General features: G+C 37.1%; 1 protein-coding gene across 6 annotated transcripts in view; it reads right to left on the bottom strand.

Annotated features, from left to right (window-relative positions):
- FRMD6 (FERM domain containing 6) overlaps positions 1-23,697 on the bottom strand; it is a 234,150-nt gene that overhangs the window by 13,914 nt on the left and 196,539 nt on the right. For 5 of the 6 annotated variants that reach the window (XM_055303737.1, XM_055303736.1, XM_055303738.1 and 2 more), the window contains 8 exons: positions 18,291-18,381; positions 15,103-15,206; positions 14,011-14,087; positions 11,686-11,872; positions 8,156-8,311; positions 5,043-5,108; positions 4,114-4,182; positions 483-657 (listed from right to left, as the gene is read on the bottom strand). In XM_055303737.1, coding sequence (XP_055159712.1) covers positions 483-657; positions 4,114-4,182; positions 5,043-5,108; positions 8,156-8,311; positions 11,686-11,872; positions 14,011-14,087; positions 15,103-15,206; positions 18,291-18,381 — 925 coding nt within the window. The remainder of the gene's footprint in view (positions 1-482; positions 658-4,113; positions 4,183-5,042; positions 5,109-8,155; positions 8,312-11,685; positions 11,873-14,010; positions 14,088-15,102; positions 15,207-18,290; positions 18,382-23,697) is intronic. The other variant, XM_055303739.1, reaches the window with a different exon arrangement.

Genomic DNA, 23,697 nt, shown 5'->3' on the forward strand with positions numbered 1-23,697 from the left:
TTCATTCCTCCTAACATTCATGTCAGCATTGGAGAGATGTATTTATTACACTGATGAGTCATCATGGGGAAGAACTGGCAGTGTGGCAGCACAGGAAGCCAATACACCTGGCAGTTACACCAATTTTCTCCAAAAACAGAAGTAATTTGGTGACAGACAGTGGAAATGATTCATGGTTTTTTTTTTAAAGATTTTATTTATTTATACATGAGAGAGAGAGAGAGAGAGAGAGAGAGAGAGAGAGAGATAAAGACATAGGCAGAGGGAGGAGCAGGCTCCACGCAGGGAGCCTGACGTGGGACTCGATCCTGGGTCTCCAGGATCATGCCCTGGACTGAAGGCAGTGCTAAACTGCTGAGCCACAGGGGCTGCCCCTTGGATCCTATTCTTTGGGGTTCTAGAGCCCCCCTGATGGCAGCTCTAGGGTAAGGGGCCACAGATGGCAAAGGCACCATTTTCTTCTTCACTTAAGACCCCCATACCTTCATTTTCCTCCAGCTTCCGGATGTGGCGCAACACAGGCTGCAGATTCATGTAGAGACGGTGGCTATTGCTCAGGAGTTGCAGGAGGTGTCGGGAGCGCATGGGGCACCCTGTGTAGTAGATGAGCTTCCTGGCTGAGGGCAAGCCATCTGGCAAAATCTCAAATTTCTTACCCTGTGGAGTGAAAGCATAAATCGGATTTGGGAAAAGAAGTCTCTAATTTGCCAAGGTCCCTTTCATTTTCTTTCTAATAAAGAAAACTACAGATTCAGAAATAAATGTAGAAAGCTCCATTAAAAATCCACTGAGAGTTAAATTATTGTTTTCCGATTCAAAAATGTCACAGGACAAAGTTTACCAAAAATTCAGAGAAGTATCTAGCCAGGGTCTTCTGGTAAACACTGACTGAGAAGAACTGTTGAGGAATATCTTTGATTTCTCTGGCTAGTTGGGCCACTTATGCAACGGAGAAGAGAAGGGCCCACCATGAAAACATCTTCTAATGCAATTCCAACACCCTAATTCAGCAAACAAGAGGAAAAATTCTAGAAGCATAATGCATTCAAATATTTGTTGAACCAAACATTGTACTTGTCACTGAGAATATGACAGTAAATAGGACAGACTAGATCCTTACCTTCATAGAAATATATTCTAATAGAGATGGTAAGTAAACACATAAAATAACTATAGTTTGTGACAAACTCTGATGAGGAAATAAGGAGTTATGATAGCAGGATATCACTTCAAATTCCTGTTTATAGGGTTAAGAAAAAAAATGGAAAAACTTCTTTAGCTGGATAAAAAAGAGAGGCTGGGGGGCACCTGGCTGACTCAGTCTGTAGAGTATGCAACTCTTGATCTCAAGATTGTGAGTTCAATCTTGAGCATACAGGGAAGGGAAGGGAAGGGAAGGGAAGGGAAGGGAAGGGAAGGGAAGGGAAGGGAAGGGAAGGGAAGGGAAGGGAAGGGAAGGGAAGGGAAGGGAAGGGAAGGGAAGGGAAGGGAAGGGAAGGGAAGGGAAGGGAAGGGAAGGGAAGGGAAGGGAAGGGAAGGGAAGGGAAGGGAAGGGAAGGAAGGGAAGGGAAGGGAAGGGAAGGGAAGGGAAGGGAAGGGAAGGGAAGGGAAGGGAAGGGAAGGGAAGGGAAGGGAAGGGAAGGGAAGGGAAGGGAAGGGAAGGGAAGGGAAGGGAAGGGAAGGGAAGGGAAGGGAAGGGAAGGGAAGGGAAGGGAAGGGAAGGGAAGGGAAGGGAAGGGAAGGGAAGGGAAGGGAAGGGAAGGGAAGGGAAGGGAAGGGAAGGGAAGGGAAGGGAAGGGAAGGGAAGGGAAGGGAAGGGAAGGGAAGGGAAGGGAAGGGAAGGGAAGGGAAGGGAAGGGAAGGGAAGGGAAGGGAAGGGAAGGGAAGGAAGGGAAGGGAAGGGAAGGGAAGGGAAGGGAAGGGAAGGGAAGGAAGGGAAGGGAAGGGAAGGGAAGGGAAGGGAAGGGAAGGAAGGGAAGGGAAGGGAAGGGAAGGGAAGGGAAGGGAAGGGAAGGGAAGGGAAGGGAAGGGAAGGAAGGGAAGGGAAGGGAAGGGAAGGGAAGGGAAGGAAGGGAAGGGAAGGGAAGGGAAGGGAAGGGAAGGGAGGGAAGGAAGGGAAGGGAAGGGAGGAAGGGAAGGGAAGGAAGGAAAGAAGGAAAGTAAGAGAAAGAAAGTAAGAGAAGAAGAAAGAAAGAAAGAAGTAGAAAGAAAGAAAGAAGAGAAAAAGAAAGAGAGCTGGAAGCTAGAGGGACAGTTCAAGGGATGAGACAGAGAAAGGAAGAGATAGTATTTGTCTCAAGTTCTCCATCATAGAGATATAAGGAATCTCATTCATTAAGCTGAGGCCATTAACATAAAGTTCATTAACATACGTTGATGGTCAGAGTTTGGCAAAGTTTATGATAGTTATGGGATATTATAAATTCCTTCACCTCTTGGTTACTGAATGGGGCAGCAGGACTGCAAAAGGAATATTCCAGACATAACAATTCTCAGCCAGAGGGGAGAAGTAAAGCAAAGAGGGAGGCATTTTCTAACTACACAAAGTCAATAAAAAACAATATGGCTTTGTGTATTTCAGTGGGGGGTGGAGTTTTCACCCCTGGACTTTTCATTTTAAAGGAACCACCAGTGGATCCCAATGTTAGGGTGGTAATAACTGCCACTTAATGAGCACCAGGCAGGTATTAACTCATTTAATCCTCACAAGAAGCCTATAGGGAAGAACCAATTATCCTCAGTTGGGAACAAAGAAACTAAGGCACACAGGTTAAGTAACTTGCTCAAGGTCATACGACTTGGGCAGGACTGGGCTGGATCAGAGAAGAATCATCTGGGAAATTCACCAAAATAGATACCTGGTCCCCAATCCACACCCACTGGATCAAAAATCTCTTAGGGGAGAAGGATGAGGCCCAGAAATCTTCATCTTAAACAAACTCCTCAGATGAGGCTGATGCATAACTAGATTCAGGAACCACTGAGTCCAGGACCCTTAAAACATTCAATTCCATAAATGTGCTTTATTACTACTCAATTTGGGGCATGACAGGGATAACCAGGGTAATAATTCGCTCATTTTCATATAGCTCAGATCCTTTTCCTTTCACAAAGGGCCTGTGAGGAGGAGGCAGGTCAGGCCCCATTCGATGTATGAGTAAAGTGAAATCAGATGGAACTGTGCCCAAGTAATTAAAATAATGTAAAGTCAGGAACAGGTCTTTTGACTTCACAGGGCAATGTGGAGTCAGTACCCAAATGCTATTTGGCAATACAGCCCTTTATTTATATAGGCCATCTTCCTTATGGGAGAGAAGCACATGTGTACAAATCCTTATCTTCCTCCTTTCTTTGTACATTTTTTCCAACAGTTTCTGAAGAAAAAATATGGATTTTAATGACCACTAGATATACATATTATTAACTGTAATTCTTTGAACCCTACCAAAAACCAGATATAGCTGGCAAAATAGAGAAACAGCTGGGAAAAATCATGAATTCGCTCCTACAACAAAAAAAAAAGGATACTATTCTCAATATTCTAAAAATAACAGTATTTTTCCTGTTAAGAACTGTAGATCTTTCTTTGTAATGATGAGTTTCAAAGAGTTAGATATTAATAGAAACATCTTGTTATATCACTCTTTATTCTTTGCTCAAAGAAGTAACTTTCAAAAGAACTGGCCAACTCCTATGCTATAAGCAATTTATCTTGTGGTTATGGCTTTCTGTTTTCTGCTCCCTTTGCTATAGGCTTTTGAAAATAATTCTGTTTGATAAACTCATCTTGTACTTTCCCCATTATATTTCTTCTACAACTAGAGTAACTTAGGATAGCACACTGGGGACGAGACTCACAAATTAAAATCAGTAATTTCTTTTGCCTTAAGATTCTTTAATTTTAGGTTCACTACTGATGAGTGGCAGGGATTAAAGCATATACAGTAAGAATATAAGAAAGCTAGTGGTATTCTTCCTCAACTTTTTAAAAATACCAGTTTTTGTGCCTGGGACAATATCATTTTTAAAAACAAAACAAAAGAGAGAAGAATAACAAAAATCCACAAAAACAAACAACTGCAATTTTTCTTTAATCAGTTATTTTAAACTTACCACAAACACCAACTTTCCAACATTTGTCCAGGGGAAATCATAAAGTAATTGTTTCTCTTCATCTAAATTCTGTGGAAAAAATAATGCATGCAGAGTTATGGACGAACCCAAGAGACACTCTACAATGGCTCTAACTTCTCTCCTAGAAAACTAAAATGTGGTAATTAATATCTGAAGGAGGTCCTCAACTCTCTTTGGAAATGTTCAGACGGTAATTAAAACATTAGTGATACAAAACTGTAGCTTTGGGTTCCTGAGTAACTGCATTAACTGGCCTTTCAAGGCAATCTTTTCCCTTTGAGCCTATCCCTAAATTTAAATAAAAAGTCCAAAAGACTCAGGCATTCAAGAGATGAGGTAAGGTACTCAGACTTTCATAACTGGGTATTTGCCTAAATCAAAGATAAGAGATCCTCATATTCTCCTTGGTCTCACAGAAAGAGGCATTCTCTTTCTCCTGTTCATGGCTGTTGTATAATATTATCCCACTTGCAAAAGCATGACAGTTAATACTTATTCAAGGGATGAGCTTTATCAGAAAAGTGCAATGGAAATTAAAATATCTGGTCTGGCACTGTGTTAAAATGTCATTTTTTTTTCTTTATACAGTTATAATGCTCCAGAGGATTAAATAGAGTATTTAAAATCAATAACCACAAAGAAAAATGTTTGGATATTAATGATCTATTAGTGATGAACCTGGTCCAATCTTTGGCTTATTATTTTCTTTTTAGAGAACTGACTACTGTCAGGGCTTGGACAGTATCACTTCATCTGTTCTACATCACCTGCATCTGTACTAGACAAATAAGAAGTAATGACCAATCCATGGCCAGAAATGAGCCAGTGAACCTATCAAAGACCATGCAGGCACACTGTCATGGAAGACACAGTAGACAGCATTTGACACTAACTTCTCATTTACTAACCTGAAAAATCTGTATTCCCCGCATGGTCAATCCAAGGGTCAGAGAAGCTTCAATTTCCCTTTTATCCTACAGAAACAAAATCATATACAAAATATGATCTTCTTGTATAATGGACAATTAAGCACCAAAGAAGACAAACAGAAGGAGAAATCTCAGGATTATAAAGCTTTTAACTTAAAATAACTTTGCTCATCTTTCTGCATCCCTACTTTACTGTATGCTTTAAGAAAATCATGAGAACCTATTAAATCAATAATGATATATTCTACTCTTTAAGCCACTTCGATTTCAAAGCATTAGTGTTTTCACTATATTGTATACACTTTCATATCTGACAATAGTCTAAATAGTTACATTATTGAAAGCTCTGGCAAACAAGACTATTTTTGCTGCTTATCTTTATTTTTTTAGTTTTCTACCTTTCCTTAGATGTTAGAATGTTGAATCTAATGTCATAACTATATTTTGAGATGCACTAGATTTTACAGGTTTCATGTGTCAACTCTGAAGCCAAAATCAGAGGCAAGCCTAAATATTTAAGGCTCTCATTTCATGAGGATAGAAGGTTGTTAAGGCTTTAATTAAGTTTGTTTGGAAAGAAAATACTTATTTCTAAGAAGTTCAATTATTAAAAAAAAATTTAAAAAAGTTCAATTATTACTTGCCAATACTATATACATTCTTTCAAAAAAATTTTTAACATATAGTGTATTATTAGTTTCAGAGGTAGAGTTCAGGGATTCATCAGTTGCATACAATACGATATACATTCTACTGGCTAAACCATAAACTATGCAAAAAATAAACTACAATAAGCATATGGAAAAAAATTCCTGAAATGTCCTCTGAATTTTAAATGCACTCTGAAATTTGGCCACATATTTTAAGTGCTTATCTATAATAATGGATATAAGGTTATGAAGTTCAAAATAGAAGATAAATAAAATTACTCATTAACTAAAATATTTTCATTATGAGATTCCTGAATACAAATAAGTGAGTATGGTTAGTGCCAGTTTTCCCATGAACACAGGAAGAAATATGCTTAGAAAATGCATCCTTATATGGCATAGATAAGACATGGCCTATTTTCACTATTTGGATTTTTCCCAACTAGTATGTTTTTATATCAAGAAAGGTATATACAGTATAGGTTTAACGGAGAAACCAATCTATCACTGAGTTTAGGTCAATTTCTTCTTAAGGCTACTCTGATTGCTTCCTGAAATAAGACTGTGCTCATAAAAATGCTGGCTGTGCAGGCACAAGGTGTGCATTACTAAGAAAGGGACACATAAGTTTCTTTTCCCAGAATGTTTCTTGTCCTTTGTCTATTTTATTTCCACTCTACAAGAAACCCTTAAATGAAACAGGTTTAATGGCTTCTTGATTTTTCTAAAGAATGAAAACTCTGCTCACAAGGTAACAACTATTTCCCTACTTCATTCAGTTACATTATTATTTATCATCTTGGTTTTAAGTAGGTAAGAGAGTCATTTTCTATGCCATGTAGAAGTACCACACTGTAAGTAAATAAAAGATTAATTTTTACACAAAAGATAAATTGGGGATATTTACTTTACTAAAGGATTCTTTAAAGTACTAAGTGTCCCTATCAAATAAGAAGCAAATGATAGTTACTGAGCACTGATTAATGTGCCAGACATTCCACCTGGCCACTTCAGAGTCATTATATCATAGAATTTTCCCAACCTTGTGAAATGTATAAAATCCTTTCCACTTGGTAGATGGTCCAGGATTATAGTTATATTCACCTAGCATCCCTTAATAGTGGTGATGTAGGGTTTCTGACATCTGAATCTAAAGCCACACTCTTCTCTATACCATTCATATTCCCAGTATACTTTAAAATAAAAACTTGATTGTCTAATGTCATCTATTTGCATTTTCTCATATGAATTGATGTGTCACAAATGAAATCTTTTATGGAAAAAAAAAAGAAGTAACTACTCAGCCCTTTGGGAACTTGGCCAAAGAGATCCCACGGAACTCAATAATGCCTCTCAAGAATGATAGGACATTAACAATGCATCTCTTGGGCATGGAAGTGAGGAAAAAAAAAATTCTTTGGTACCTTATTAAGTTTTCTGAACCAGCCAGGAAGATTATCTAGTAACACACCTAAACAACAGTCCAGCTTCCAATGGTCCAATTATGCTAATCTTACCACAAAGGGTGTAGTAGTAATAAGAAGCATAGCAATAACAGTGATAATGGTAACAGCTTAACATCATGCTTAAGATGTGCTGGGCACTGTTTTAAACACTTTTTATCCATAAATTCCTTTAGTCAGGTAGACCTGAGTTGGATTCTAGCTCTGCCACTTGCTAGTTTCATGGTCTTTGGACTGTTTCCTCATCTGTAAAATGAACATCACAGTTTCTATCTTACAGAACTGTGAAAATCTAAAAAAGAAAATAAAGCGTGTCCCACAGAAACAATACTTAATAAACATCAGCTGTTGTGGTGGTGGTTCTTATTAATAGATACAACGCAAGTATGGCCTCACTTTGAGGAACATTAAAAATTACTGATCAAACGAGTTGCAAATGTTACTCCCCAAGGCAGACATATAGATTTGGAAAAAAGAAAGATAATTATTTCATAATTACTGAAAAGCTAGGTTCACAATCTGAAGCCACCTGTTATCTCAGTATCAGAACCATTAAAGAAAGACTCTATCATGTTCCCAGGCTCAAGGAAAAGCACCATTAACTCCAACACTGACCTATGATAACAGTTCACATGAAACTTTTTTCTTTAAAAAGCCCTTTAATGGGGTGCCTGGGTGGCACAGCAGGCTAAACGCCTGACTCTTGGTCTCAGCTCAGGTTGTGATCTCACAGTCATGAGATCAAGCCCTGTGTCAGCCTGGAGTCTGCTTGGGATTCTCTCTCTTTCTCCTTCTGCCCCTCCCCACCCCCACATGTGTGTCTATGTGTGCACGTGTGCTCCCTATCTCTCAATAAATCTTTTTAAAAAATAAATAAAAAGCCCATTAAAAAGTGAAATGACAAATTTTAACAAAATCTTCTTCTAATGGAGAAGGTATTTTTTTCCTCAGAAGCTGCAAACACACTACAGTTTTGTACCTTATACAATCTGTAGTAATGCACAGCAACATCATCCAGTCGGACGGCCTCTTTGATGTATTTAAGATGTGCCTCGGAAGCAGTCAGTGCAAACTGATCCTTGTGCATGTTTGGAATGTGCTTCAGGATGTAGTCCTTCCCTCTCTTGGAAACAACCTGTTGGAATACAATAGCAATGCAACATTTGTTGGAGGGATGGAAGTTCTACCCTCACATCCCCAAAATGATGAAAGGACAAGAATCTAAAATAGGCCATGTAAACTGGCTAATTTCCAGTAGGAAATTTCCCACTTTTATTCTGTTTTCACCATCTGTTATGTTACTAGGCTGAATCAGCTAATACTAGAAGCTACAAAGTCAATATAGCTGTAGTACTGTAGATCTGAGAAGAAAAATCACGAGAAATGAGAAAAATATGTTCTTTTGGCTTTAAACTCACCAAGAAAAAAAAAACCCATGCAAACTTGCAAAATTTTATACACATCACTGTTTATACTTGCAAAATGATTGGTACCATGCAATACATTGACTGTCAACACATATTCCAAGTTCTGGATTCTACTTAACTCTTCTAAAATTACAGCCACAAGAGTGGGAGGTTCTAAATGTTGATCCAAAGAAGGCAGGGGACTGGGAGGAATTCTCTCAAACACGTCTGGTTTTTGCATAAAAGGTTGATACGAACACTCTATTTGAATACTTGTGAGAAAACAATTTCATTCAAACATTCATTGCAATTCACTGTGGCTCAGGTTTTCATCAGAGAGTAGCCTAAGCCTTTCAATGCCCAAAATATATAGTATCCAGCAGCTGCAGGCTAAGAGAAAGGTGCTGATTAGTTAAGTCTTAGCTGATTTCATGAGGATTATAAAATATGAAAAGAATTATGCAAAGAAAGCAAAAAGAGTAGCGTTTAACATCATCAGAAAAAAATTAAAGGATTCTTAATTTTAAAATGTTTTTATAGATAATGATGTTTTGTTTCTTCCTATTGAATTAAACTTGATAAATTCCTGGCCATTTAAGAAGTTTTGCTGAGAACTCAAAATTACAGAGTTTTCCTTCGAGACTCCTTTTACATGGAGGTAACCTAAGTTAGGAGTTATCAAACTTTTCTTGGATCAAAGAACACTCAGAAAATAGTATTTGTAAAGGCACTGAAGTAAGTGGCTTTGGTGATCCCAAAGATTTAAGACACTCATATCTCAGCACCCTGGAGGCTACGGCACCCTAACTGGTGAGCTCTGATTTAAAAGACCAAGATTCAGGGCACCTGGATGACTCAGTCGGTTAGGCGTCTGCCTTCAGCTCAGGTCATGATTCCAGCATCCTAGGACGGAGGCCTGCATTAGGCTCCCCTTTAGTGGGGAGTCTGCCTCTGCCTCTACCCCTCTCTCCTGCTTGGGATCTCTCACGCTCTCTCAAATAAATAAAATCTTTTAAAAAATAATTAAAAAAATAAAATAAGACCAAGATTCACTGAGTCCCTGATGGCAACTAGGGAAAGAAACACAGGCTGATTTGGGTTCCACAGACACTGAATATGTAAAAGCTTGACACCTTTTGTGGTTTCTTTTTAACAACAGAAGCACTGTCAGTCCACAAAACCTTATATTAAGCACCTCAACGTGAAATGCTGAAGAAACAGAAAAGGTGACATTTGTGCCTGTCCATTAGAATATACAACCAAGCAGTTTACTGGAGGCAAAAGATAAACAGATCATTTGAAAAGAAGACATAAAACACCGTGTCTAGGGTATTCCAGAGCCCAGAGGAAGGGCATTTGGGTACCTAATGGGTTCCTCCAGGTAGAGGATGAACAGGGGTTAGTTAGCCAGGTCAAACAGGGTGAGGGCTTTCCCCAGTTAGAGGGACTTTAGAAGGAGGAACACAAGTGTGAAACTCCACAGGACGTGCAGAGACATAGGAATTGCTGGATATTGTCAGAGCATAAAATTCAAGGCACAGGACAACCAGAGAGGAAGCTGGAAAGACTGGCAGAGATCAGATCCCAGAAAGTTCCTCGGTCATGCTTGAGAGACAGGCTTTCACTCTGAAGGTGATAGGGGAGCCACGGAAGGTTTAAATCAGAAGCAAAAGCAACTCAAGTGCAAGCTGTGAAGACTGAAGCACAGACAAGCCCCCCCAGAGCAGTGCTGCTGAGTGCTGACAAGAGCTGGAACCTGGGAGACAGAACGACGATGGGTAGGGCACACAATAACAATAAACATTTAGGAAGTCAACCACAGCAAAAATTCAAGAGAATTTTATTTCCTAAGCTAGGTGATAGGTGATCAGTGCTTTATATTAGATGTTCCAGATGACTGGATAGGGCAGGGAGAAAGAAGGGTGATGGGGGAAGAGTTCTGATGACTCTCAAGTTTCTGGGTGACTAAGTGGATGGCAGCGGCAGTAGCTGAGATGAGGGATGCAGAGGAAGGAATGCATAGAATTGAGGTGGGAAAAAGATGACCTTGATTTGGAGCATTCTGTGTTTGAGATACCTATGGGTAAAGAGCTATCTAATGGTCACAGGGAAGAGAAACAGATTTGGGAGTTGCCAGCACATAAGTGGTTGTTAAAAAGCATTCATTTGGATGAGATCTCCCAGGATGGGAGTTGTTAAGTGTCAGATGCGGCCAAAGAAAGAAGTGGGAAGTGTCTACTGGATCTGGCAATTTCAAGGTCACCAGTGACCTTAGGGATAGCACAAGTGAAGTGGTAAGGAAAGAAGGCAGAAGGAAGCTCCCTGAGGAGTTCACTTGGGAAATAAGGAAGGTAAAAAATCAAATATATGTTATTTTTTTTTCAAGAGGCTTTACTGAGAAGGCAAGGTGAGAGTGGTAGTTCTTTTTTCCTTTCTTCCCTGAGGCTGAGGTGGGGCAAGCCAAATACACTTTGTATGTTCTAACTGATGAAGTTAGTTTGAGCAGACGCTAAGGATGTGAAGGGAGGCAAGTTACAGCAGAGACCTGGACCAGGACAAGTGGGCACCATACATGGGCAGGGTTGTGTGGAGAAAGGACACTTGAGACAGGCCATGCTGGAATAATCTAAATTTTCTTGCTGAAGAAATGGCATGCTTCCTCTCTTGGGAGTAGAGGAGATGGCCAGCAGAGCAAGGAGTTTACTTATATTTGTTTTCTCAACACAAGAAAAGTTCTAAATGATCTTATCTTTAAAAGATAACATTTTTCTCCCTTCAAAGGGAAGAAAATGATGCTTGGATTAAGAGTAAATAAGAAAATAAAGATAATACAAATGCCAAGAGAAGACTGATAACTTCCAAGTTCCACCATATTCAGGACAGACAGCAATCTTCTTCCCCATTAGCTGTAAGTGGCAGATCAACTATATCCAGAGATCATGTGTACCATGCTTTCAGGTGTTAAATTTATATTTGGGCATCACAGAGGGTTTTACTGGCCACAAACATCTGGGTTCCCATTTCTGGAAGCAACAGGAGTAGCAGCATAATGAACTAGAGATGTGCTAGAGAAAACACTTTAAGATTCGAAAACAGTGCCTACCCAAGCAGGGAAGTAAGCCTCTGGCTCAAAGTATTTTCCATAGTGCTTATTCCTTTTGAAGTTCCCAAGATCAGCCTGCAGGGCAAAGGCTGCCAGCAGGAAATAGGCTTCTTCTCGGAGTACACACTGCGAATGAAGAACTTGTTTTCTCAGGTGCCAGTAATAATAGTATCGTGCTGCTCTGTCACTAGGAAAATAAAAGGAAACAGACCTCACATTTGATGGAACAATCCAATGGCGTGTAAACAGAACCCAAATCCTGCTGTCCGTCTGGTGACAAGAGGTCTTCTGTTTCAGCTCCCTCTTTCTCCCTCTCCATGCCCAACTCCTTGAAAAAAAGGGGGGAGGGCTTGTAGCTAATACCTGATTGCTGCCTCACCCAGGTCACAGGGAGACAGAACTCCAAGTCTGACTCCCCAAACAGCAAACATACCATTTCCTGAGGCCTGTAACATTTGATTCATTCAGAGAATGGAAACAAGGTCTGAATCACTCCACTCCAATATAGTTAACATTTCACTGAACAAGGATTAGTATAGAAGCCTAAGCATTTGTTGCCTGCATTAAAATTATTTTGCTGCAATAATGCTCGCAAATCTGAGGGGACAATCCTGGCTCTAATGTTTTGCTCTTCTGTTTTGGTTTGGTTTTCAGCTAAGCTCATTACAAATACTCTAAGACCCTTTTAAAAATGTTTCTGTTTATATGCCCCCCCCAAAAAAAATTAACTTATAGTGCTTTTTTCCCCTCAGAATGAATGAACTGAAAAAAAAAAAACTTGCCTTAAATCTTTTTTTTTAATTGAGTGGATGTTACTTTATGGGTGTGGTTTTATATGCACATGTTATGACAATCATGATACTCCTCACAAATGGAAATACTAATACTGCACTCATTACAATCTGTTGAGGTCAGAAATAAATATAGTTCTCATTAAATACATTGAGTAAGAAGTGCTGACTGGGGAAAAACATGGTCAAGCTCCAAAAAATGTCAGAGGCAAATGGGATGCCTTTGTGATCAAAGTAAAAATGCAAGGAAAAAAAAGTGCGTGCTTGTGTGTGCGCGTGTATGTATTTAATGAGTTTATTTGCCTTCCTATTATTTTAGGTTGAATGTTTACCTGAGATTCATAGCTCATTAGCAGATGACGATAAAAACCTGAGTTGATTTCAACTAAGATGGTGTTTAAGAATGAAAAGTTTAAAAATAAAGCATTTATGTAATTTTTTTCCCTCAGGACAGAGTACTTTTCAGAGCACTTCTTTTTATAATGCTGACCACACAGTGTTTGGACTAGTTCATCCCTGGGGAAAAGAAGTACAGGGATGAATTAAACATTGATTAGCCCCAGGGGGTTAATTAGTGGCTAAATAACATATTTTCCTTCATTTCAACACATTCCATACTTAGTAAACTGAGTAAATATTTCACATAAGTTCAGAAAAACTAAAAAAAGTTTCTTAACCTTTTAAAAAATTATTTACAGCTAATATTTTTTACTTTTAAATTTACATATGGCAATAATACAAATATTAAGAACGAACCTCACATATAACTCATTAGCCAAATGTATCTATCTTTTTAACACGTGTTTCTCAGAGGTTAGAAGTAAATAAGTAAAACAGAGTTCACATTTCTAGTATTTTCTATCAGTCAACAAAACCACCTCTGAAAGTTTTCCAACACTGAATACTATACAAATGATAAACTGAGTTTCTGAAATGGTAAATTCTGAGTTTGTGTAAATATCAGTATTGTTCATGCACCTACCTACAGAAAAAGAATCAATTACCTACCTTTGCCAAATGGCATCTAAGATTCTCATAGGACAGCTTCATTGGGTGTAATCTTAGCTTTAACGCTACTGCCAAGAACAGAAGCAAGACCCCGAAGGTGAAAAGAAAACCAGGCTGTATAAACAGCATGCATTTTTATAGGAGAGAATTCTTGCTGCTGCCCTACTCCCCACTCTACCACCAGAAAACAATATAATACTTTAATTAGTTTCTTTATTCTCCACAAAAATGCTAGTTCCTTCTTGAATGAAATATCCTTTTGGTGACTGATTATCGAAAATGTGGAATACAGAAAATATCGTTAACATTTTTATCAACAGTCTATCATTCATTTGTACATTGAACAAATATTTATTGAGTGTTCTAGGAACTGAGGATATACGAGCATACAAAAAGAATTTTTAAAAAATCCTTGCTCTTTTGGAATGTATATCCTAGCGGGTGGAAACAAACATGAGTACTTTATTTAGTATGTTAGGAGGTGAGTGCTTTGGGTAAGTAAGGGTTTGGAGTCCTGTCCTCCTACCTGATCAATCTGCCATTTTCCACATAGTACTGCACACGGAAGTGAATGATCATAGGAGGTCCAAATTGGTCAATACCCTAAACAATGACACATATAAAAAGCAAGCTATTTTTAGTTACCACAAAAAGGGGTTTCAAAAGCAACAAAATTCTGTAATTTACAAGATAGTTTTTATATCTTGAAAGGTTTTATTTCTAATGGGTAGTGGCTGGCAAAAAGCAGACAAATGTCCCTCTGGACACCAAGTTCATGCAAAACTGAGAAGTTATAAAACATCATCATGTATCTGATACTCATTCACTGTAATGCCAATGACAACATAAGGGAAGATAAAAATAAAAACCAGTGGAAATTTCTAGTTGAGATCCAGCTCCTCTCTCAACTCTATCCCCTGTGGTGACCATTTGCTTCTCATTACAAATGTTCTCTTGTTCCTCTGACATTCCACATACCAAATTCTAATATGCTGTTTGTTTATTTTGACTTTAATGTGCCTTACTTTGTAGTTGGCTTTCAAGTAGCCTTCCCATTTATTCCAAGAATTCTTAAAATACAAATTGAAGGATCTAGGATTAGACACTAGGAATTTATTCCTGATTTACTAGGGTGATCCTGGAAACATCAGGTAAATTCCCTGTGAATGATCCCATGTAAATGGAATTGATGTTTACTAAATAAAGGCATCATCAGTATAATAAAGTAGCAAAGCAGCAAAGGGAAGTGTACTAAAAATGAATTTAAAAATTATGAATAGCTTCTAGAACATCAGTTTTGACAGCTAATACAGCCAGAGATGAGGAGTAAGCAATTTTTCCATGGTTTTCATTTCAAAGCATTATCCCAAAATTACTAAAGTTATTATCCAACATTATTTAAGCAGATACTTAAAAACTATTGTTATGTGCTATAAACAATTAATACACTTCATTAACATGACATTTTAGAACTTATAATTCATTTCCGTTTCCCATTCTCTACTTCATAATACTGTTATGAATTAAAATTTAAAAACTAAATATTTTTCTAATATACAATAGCTAAAATAAACCTTTTAAAAAATCAAAATAATTTTGCTTATAAATGTAATCTCACCCAAGTGACTTCGTATTGTCGTACCTTGCTGGCCTCTTTCTTCCATTCTTTTGGACAATATTTATACAGCTTTTGTGACAACTCCATATAGACATGTTCATTATCTGCACATTAAAAAAGGAGACAAGATGATAAAGATGAATTTAAAAGAAAAGAATATACACAAAAATGGGTTTTTAAAAAAAGACTCAAGATTCGTGAATGTGTTCTGAATTCACACAATACCATGAAAACTCAACAAGATACTAAAAGCCAAAAGGTTGGCTAGACATTAATGACATCTTTTGAAATTATTTTGCATTTGCAATACAGAACACATACTATTAAAAATATGCATTACTTAGAAGAAATACTAGCTTCTACCTCCCACTTTTACTTAGTTTCTATGGTCAACCTAATGTAGAGTCAAACTTGCAACACTGTGTGCTTCCTTGCTTTTAGAGAAACGTGCTTTCGTTGAGCTCTCAGAGGATTCTTGTCATAGGTGGAGAATAATGAAACAGGGCAGAAACACCATCCTAATTGTTATGTAAGAAATTAGGGGACCCTGAGGATAACTGCCTATTTCCAAGTGAGGGGAACTTGCCCCATGTTTTGTGAACAACAGCCTTTAAGGCTATTTCTTCTCTATGTTCTCCACATATAGCATAGCCTGATAAAATGGCAAGTCATTACTTACACTGCCTTTGGGACTGATCCTGTGGAAAAAGGAAAAGAATCTCATGCAAAAAAAGAATGTCAAAGTATTTCCTCAAGGGCATGATGTTCTTAAGATGAACAGAAGCTATGATTGTTAAAACTCCAGGTAAAGTGATCTAAACATGTGAAGACAGGCTGGTAAAAAACATTAAAATTTTCAGATTTCCCAAAGAAAATCTCTTAAAAGAGGGATATTTCACAAGAGCCTTCAGTATTTCTCTCTCTTACAAAGCCATCTTCTTTTTAAAAGAGTTTATTTATTTTAGAGAGACCGCGCGTGTGTGTGTGTGTGTGAGTGGGGAGAGGGGCTGAGGGGTAGGAAGAGAGAATCTGAAACAGACTTCCTATTAGCCGTGCAGCAACCCAACATGGGACTCGATCCCACAGAGTGAGATCATGACCTGAGTCAAAACCAAGAGTTCACGGCTTAAATGATTGAGCCAACTAGGTACCCTCAGAGTTTTAAGCCTAAAAAGTTTCTTCTCTTTTCTCTAACCATCACTAAGGGAGTATGCTCATGGAAAGCTCTACATAAAAATAAATGTACTCACTTTGGAAGGGTAGAGTATCTCTTTGACTACTCCAAGGTTAACACACCTGACTGAATGCTGGGGTGTTTTGACTGAGAAAAAGCCATAAGAGAATAGGAAAGGTAGAGCCACTCTGTTTATAAATGACATATTAAGCCAACCAATTTGAATGAAAGGGATAAAGAAGAGGTCTCAGATACAAAAAAAGGGTGCTACTTAAATTCACTTATCAGATCAACTAAATTAATTACCAATTAAACATGAAATGAACAAGACCAGACAACCTTCCTGTTGAATATGATTTGTGTTTGGCTTGAGTTGCCAACTGAAGAAGCAATATAATGAACAGAAATGAGACTGTTCCCTGTGTAATAGCACATATTTTTAAACTACCACCATATCTCTACCATCTGATAGTTTGATCATGGCTCTATATTTTAGGCATTCTAAAGCATATATCAAAATCTGACAAGCAGGTGAAGCAGTAATTTCAGTTGACGTGTGAGAAAAGTAAAATTGAAAGAGTCAAGTGATATTTCTAAAGCCACACAGCTAGCTAGTGGTAGAACCAGAATTAGAACCAGGTCATCTTATTCCTTTTCCAATGTTCTTTCGCCACACTACAATATCTCTTTTTAAAAAGGTATCTTAAAACTCTTATTTTGAAATCTAAGGAAGCTGTAAACTGGTTTTATTAGGCTGACTTGTTGAACAACACAAATCAACAGTCTGGCTGTAGTTGTAGCATTAAAAAAATTAAAACTTTGAGTTTAGAATAAAAGAAAAATGTTTTAGAATCTATACAGCATCTTATTTCTCCCAGACCCTTCCTTGAAAGTATGACTGAGAGATGTACTAATAGAAGGATAGAGTTAAACATTTGTGTTTTTATTGCTTTAATTATTGCAGGAAGAAACCGAAGAGCAAATGGCTGATTCATTGGTTGAGGTGCTCACTGCTCTAAGGTCCCTGGCCTCTCCTAAAAAGACAGCTGAAAATGGTTCACATTTTGGTGGAGAAGGGCCTTGTTTTTCAGCTGATTATGATACACTTTCCCATTTGGCAGATCTAAGCATTCATGACACTAACAGATTCTCAAGATGTCATAAACCTTTACATTTAAACTAATTCCAGGAGTAGGATATGATCCATATACAAGTAAAAAATTAAATACATTTCCCAAAAAAAGTATATTAAAAGTATTATTGAAAACCTGAACAAAGATATAAATGGTTTTTTGACATAAGAGTAAATTAGATAAATTTAAAAATATGATTTGAAAGAAAAAGGTTATAAGGAATGGTGCTGGCAAATCCTGGTAACTTAACTCAAATATTATGGGGATGGGGTGGGGGAAGAGGCTTATATGGAGCCATTTATGTGGAGAAAACCTTCACATAAAGTATATAGCAGAAACTCATCCCCCATCTCCAAGTCATACAGTCTAATTGGAAAAAATGTATGAAGAGGAAAAAACAGAAAATAAGAGCAAATTAGTAGATCATTTTGTTATACTATATAGTCAACAGTAGAAGAACTTGAGTAGAGGAAAGTTATTTTTCTTATGTCTAAATTTTTTAATGTTAGAAGTTATAAAACAAATTATAAAAACATCCAAGATAATTTCCTATTAGCTCCAGCTGCTCCCTGAGTGTAAGGCAACAAAAACCAAGCTTGGTTCACTAAAACAGAAAAGAACAAACACAAAATCTAGATTCCTTAAAAAGAACTGATTTTTAAGTTCAAACTATAATGCATGGTTTAAAATTCTAAATCCCAGAAGAAATACATATCAGTTAAGATTTAAAAATGAAAACTAGACTACAAGTAATAACCAGTTTATGGGTATTATGACAATCACAATCTTATCACAATATGCCCAAATTAAGTTACAGCAATAAAATATCATTTCCCCAGGGATAGTTGGTTAAATCTATCAGCGGTGGGACAAAGACCTACTTTGTATAACACTGAGTCCAAAGAGGTGACAGTCCTTTAGCCTGAGTAGGTCACACACCTGGACCAGCAACTGGTGACACAGAATTTTAACCTGTAGAGAAAAAACAAAACAAAATAAACAACACAACTTGAGATAATAAGTAAACCAAGCCTACATGCTGAGCCACAATCAGGCAATTTATTTATTTTATTTTATTAAAGATTTTATTTATTTGTCTTAGAGAGAAAGAGCATGCAAGTTGGAGGAGTAGCAGAGTAGGACAGAGAGGCAAGGGGATAGTATCTCCTGCAGACTCCATACTGGGTACAGAGTCTGACATGGGGCTCAATCCCATGACCCCAAAATCATGACCCAGGTGGAAACCAAGAGTCAGACACTTAACTGACTGAGCCACTTACGTACCCCTACAATCAGGCAATTTAATGCACCTTACATATATGCCTTAAAAGGACAAGTTAACACTAGCAAAACAACTGTTGGTTCATGGAAATTGCTTTAATTTGTGTTGTTTTTCAGTAATGATTATCACAATACAAATTTTTACGAAATGGTGATAAGGTACCAATGCAATCTTGTGCAAGACTCATAAATCTTATGACACATGGACAAGAACTTATTCTAAAACCAATGTGCATGATAAATATATCAGAAGGTACACAAAACAGGCTACTCAGATTATCAAAAGCAAGTCAGGCAAGTATCTTTACAAGGTATGTTTTCCTCTTGAAGGTCTAAGCAAAATATTTATATACTATTATAGTGAGTGAATAACTCATTTTATTTATCTTAATCACGTCTATTGTCTTATAAGTACCTAAACAAGGGTCCCTTCTCAGTCCTAGTAGAATTCAAACATAATAAAATCTTATTAATTTGGAACTCTGTGACTAGGTTATTCTGAAAAGTTACATGGTGAACAATAATGTACTCTTTAAAAGACATAGTTTTAATGACTTCTCTAATATTTAATCAAGCATTTTGAGGGATAGTAATTCTGCAGGTCTGCCTCATTGAATTCAGAATCATTAAAGCTTATCAGAGTTGGAACTGACTTTTTTTTAAATTTTTATTTATTTATGATAGTCACAGAGAGAGAGAGAGAGAGAGGCAGAGACACAGGCAGAGGGAGAAGCAGGCTCCATGCACCGGGAGCCCGATGTGGGATTCAATCCCGGGTCTCCAGGATCGCGCCCTGGGCCAAAGGCAGGTGCCAAACCGCTGCGCCACCCAGGGATCCCTGACTTTAAGAGCTCATACAGGTCAATTTCTTCATTTTATAAAAGTAGAAAATAGAACCTAGAAAGCTTAAAGTCATGCAGCTAGTAATGGCAAAGACAGCAAAACACAATTTTGCTCATTTAAGTATTAAAATATTTTTAAATGTGTACATTAAAATATATGCAACATGATGGTTTGTCATTTTAGCTATATATATTATGTGTGGCATTTCCCCCTCATTTGTACTATTAATGTGCAATGATACTGATGCCACTTACAGTTTTAATTATAAATTCTAAATTAACTCTGAATTCATGACTTTTTATCAGACCTTAATAAAGGTAACTCAGATTCAGAAAATAAAAACATACTGAGACCCTTCAATAACTGAAAGCCAAACAATTCAGATGGTGATAATTCGAACTGAAGAAAAAATAGGTTTATTGCTCTTTCCACATTTATTATTAAATGGCAACTAATCTGAAGCACTTTATCTACTGGAAAGAGCAAATGGTATTTATTCAAGACCAGAAGCACATGAATTCAGCTGCTTAGGGGCAAAAGGGACTGGAAGAAGCTGGGACAGTGTCTTATTTTATATTCAGGATATATCGTTGACATTTGGTAAATGTCTGAAGAACAAAACATGAGTCTGATACCCCTGTGGGCTCCTCACCTTTGTTCTGTTTCATGACTATGGACTAGTCTCTGGCCCACTGAGCAGATCGGTTTATAGATCTGCCATTCAAGAATTTAGGGAAAATGCAGCATTGCAAGGCCACCAACACCACTGGGAGAATACATTTGCTAAGAGGAAATCATTTCTTCTTTGCTCATTAAAAAGACTGTGTGTTAACTGAATTTAAATAAAATGATTGTGTTGAGTTCTGCATTACCACAATTCTACTTTATAAATAAGCTTAAATAAACATGATAAAAGTATCAAATGTTACATAAAATTGAACTATTATACTACAAATTTGAGACTTAAAATGTCATACCATCTAGGGTACCTTTAATCCTTAGTTTTGACTGTATTTTCAAATGTCATAAACAAAGCTCTTGGGATAAAAATGTAATAACAAGTTAACAGAAAAATTCCAAACCACAAACCATACACAAAAACAAACCATGTTGTAACTTTGTGTAACCACTGTTCAAATAATGCTATACATTTCCTCCATATATATACATCCCATATACTTATCATTGTTCTGCTAGTTCAAATCAAGTATTTGGAGTCTACTGATAAAACTCTGTAACAACTATCAAGTATTGTTCTTGTTCAAAACTGTAATTAAAAAAAAAAACCTGTAATTAAGTAAGGCTGTGGCTCTGAAGTTTTGTCTGCTGTGAAAACAAGCTGGAGTTTTTTTGTATTTGCATATTAGGAGTCTTCAAGGCTACATTATAGCTGATTGTGAAATTATTCAAGTTCTTTAATCTTCAGGAACAATGGAGCTTTAAAAAGTGCTATAGAGTATGAGGTATTAAGAATTAAAGTATTACTTAGAAATCTACTGCATATGAAACTTCTAATAAAAACAGCATTTGGGGCACATGAGTGGCTCAGCGGTTGAGCATCTGCCTTCAGCTCAGGGCGTGATCCCAGGGTCCTGGATCAAGTCCCATGTCAGGCTCCCTGCACGGAGCCTGCTTCTCCTTCTGCCTGTGTCTCTGCCTCTCTCTCTGTTTCTCATGAATGAATAAATAAAATCTTTAAAACAAAACAAAACAAAACAGCATTTGATCCTAAATGTCAATGGTTGGGGGTGCCTAGGTGGCTCAGTCAGTTCAGTGTCTGACTCTCGGTTTTGGCTCACATCAAGATCTTGGGTCCTGAGATTGAGCCCCATGTCAGGCTCCACACTCAGCAAGGAATCTGCTTGAGATTCTCTACCTCTCCTTCTGCCCCTCCCCCCACTCATGCACACGCTCTTTCTCTAAAATAGATAGGTAAATAAATAATATTTAAAGTAAATAAATAAATAAATGTCAATGGTAATTGAGCAAGCATGTTTAAAATATATTAAAAAAAAGAATTGTTCCCTTTTGACTTACTGAACAGGTATAAACTCTTGGCCACTATTTATGTAACTCAATAATTTTGTGTACATTTATCATAATCTCATCATTAAAATTTACCAAGTTTCCATGAATATTTACCTGATGATTAAAATCTTTAAAACATCCCCTACTAGTTCAAACTCATGGAGAAACTAGAATGATCAAAACACTAAATTTACCTCTCATGCAGAAAGACAATATTTTACCATATATATATATATATATATATATATATCAAGAAATAAACTATATATATGTCAAGAAATAAACTATCTTTGTTTAAAAAATAATAGAAATATGAAAAAATGAGACCATTAATAAAACTGTTTTTGCTATAATTAATTTGTTATACTACAAACATCAATGGAATTTTATGAAAAAGATAACACTGTAGAAAAAGACAGCCCTTTGGCAGCCCTGAATGGGCTTTCTAGAGTGAGGGGTCTCCATACTACTTAACTCCTCCTCCCTCTGTTCAACAGCTTGCTAGAGAGGAGTCTATGTGCCCTGGAATAAGAAAATCTTATCGGCCTACAGGGGATTCAGATTCTCCATTTGAGCTTCATTAACAGAGCTCCCTAATGAAATGAACAAACAGCTCAAAGAAATTTTAAAAAGTGCTACTCTATTAAGTGCTCACTTACTAAGCAATTCCCAGCTGCTTAGCACTACAATTAGCAGTTTATTCACGTTATATTTTTAAATCCCCACAATGACCTCGATGAGGAGAGGAAGATTACCTCTATTTTATAGATGAGGAAATTGGAAGCAAAAAAATCTAACTTGCCCAAGGCTGCAGAGTGTGTCAGAGTAAGGATTTCATCTGAGGTCCCTGTGACTCTAAAGCCCTCCTTAAACATGATGATCCATGGCTGTACAACCTGTGAACATAGCCCTGACCACCCTGTAGGGATATTACACTAATTTTGCAAAATAAGGTAAGTGAAGACATGTAAAATTAATCTCTGATAAGGAGTTAAAGTAATAATAACTGCTACTATGTATGTGTCAGGAATGATGCTATCCGCTAATCCTCAATTCTCACAATTACACAGTAAGATTATAGAATAGGTGTTATTCCTAATTATCTTCCTCCATTGAGATTTTAGTACCAGTTAATTTCTTTGAAAATTATAGTCAGCTCTTGGTATTCCTTATAAACCCAGATTAATCTTCCTTCCACTTATCCAAGGCCAGTAAGGTCTTATTCCATATCCTATATGTATACGTAGCTGCACAAATGAACACACAGATATACAGTCCACTGAGTAGAAAGATATAAATGGACCTGAGAGAAATTTCTTAAGTGCTTAGGCTATAATGCCATGGATAATGAAATTTTTAAAAATTCAGTGGGTATTTTTTTTTATAAAATAACTGTATGTAAAACAGAGTAGAGTTGTATCTTAATGTATTTTGCCCATGACCACACTGAAAAAGATAAAGCTGTCAAGTTTTATTAGATTTTTAAAAAATAAATGTTGTAAAAATAATAGCCTATTGCTTCACATATTCAAAAACAACTTTGGGTACCCTAAATAACAATGTTGCTAATCAACAGAAATTCTGTCCAACAGATGACAAAATTCATTCAAGAGGTAGGTGATGGGCAGCCTGGGTGGCTCGCGGTTTAGCGCCACCTTCAGCCCAGGGCATGATTCTGGAGACCCGGGATCGAGTCCCATGTCGGGCTACCTGCATGGAGCCTGCTTCTCCCTCTGCCTCTCGCTCTGTCTCTCATTAATAAATAAATAAAATCTTTAAAAAAAAAAAAAAGTAGGTGATGCTCAGACAATCCCTATGAGCAAAAATAATGTTATGGCAGTAAATCAAGAAACTGAGGAACTGTGGTGATCGTCAGAATAAAACTGAAATAATTATGATAATAAGCAGAACCTTTTCCTGTCTAAATTTTTTAATGAAGCTACTTCAATGTCATACATATTCAGTATAACATTTAGAAATATTCTTTTATATAGCAATTGGATTAAAAATATAGTAGCATATAGCAAAGAAAATCAACTTAAGACATGCACAAAAGCAAGTTTTTCCCTATTCCATTTGAATACAATCAGTGAAAGGAAGAATATGAACATTGATAATAGGGAGAGTGGTTGAAAA

Source organism: Nyctereutes procyonoides, unplaced genomic scaffold (genome assembly GCF_905146905.1).
Source record: "Nyctereutes procyonoides isolate TBG_1078 unplaced genomic scaffold, NYPRO_anot_genome, whole genome shotgun sequence".
NCBI lineage: Eukaryota > Metazoa > Chordata > Mammalia > Carnivora > Canidae > Nyctereutes > Nyctereutes procyonoides.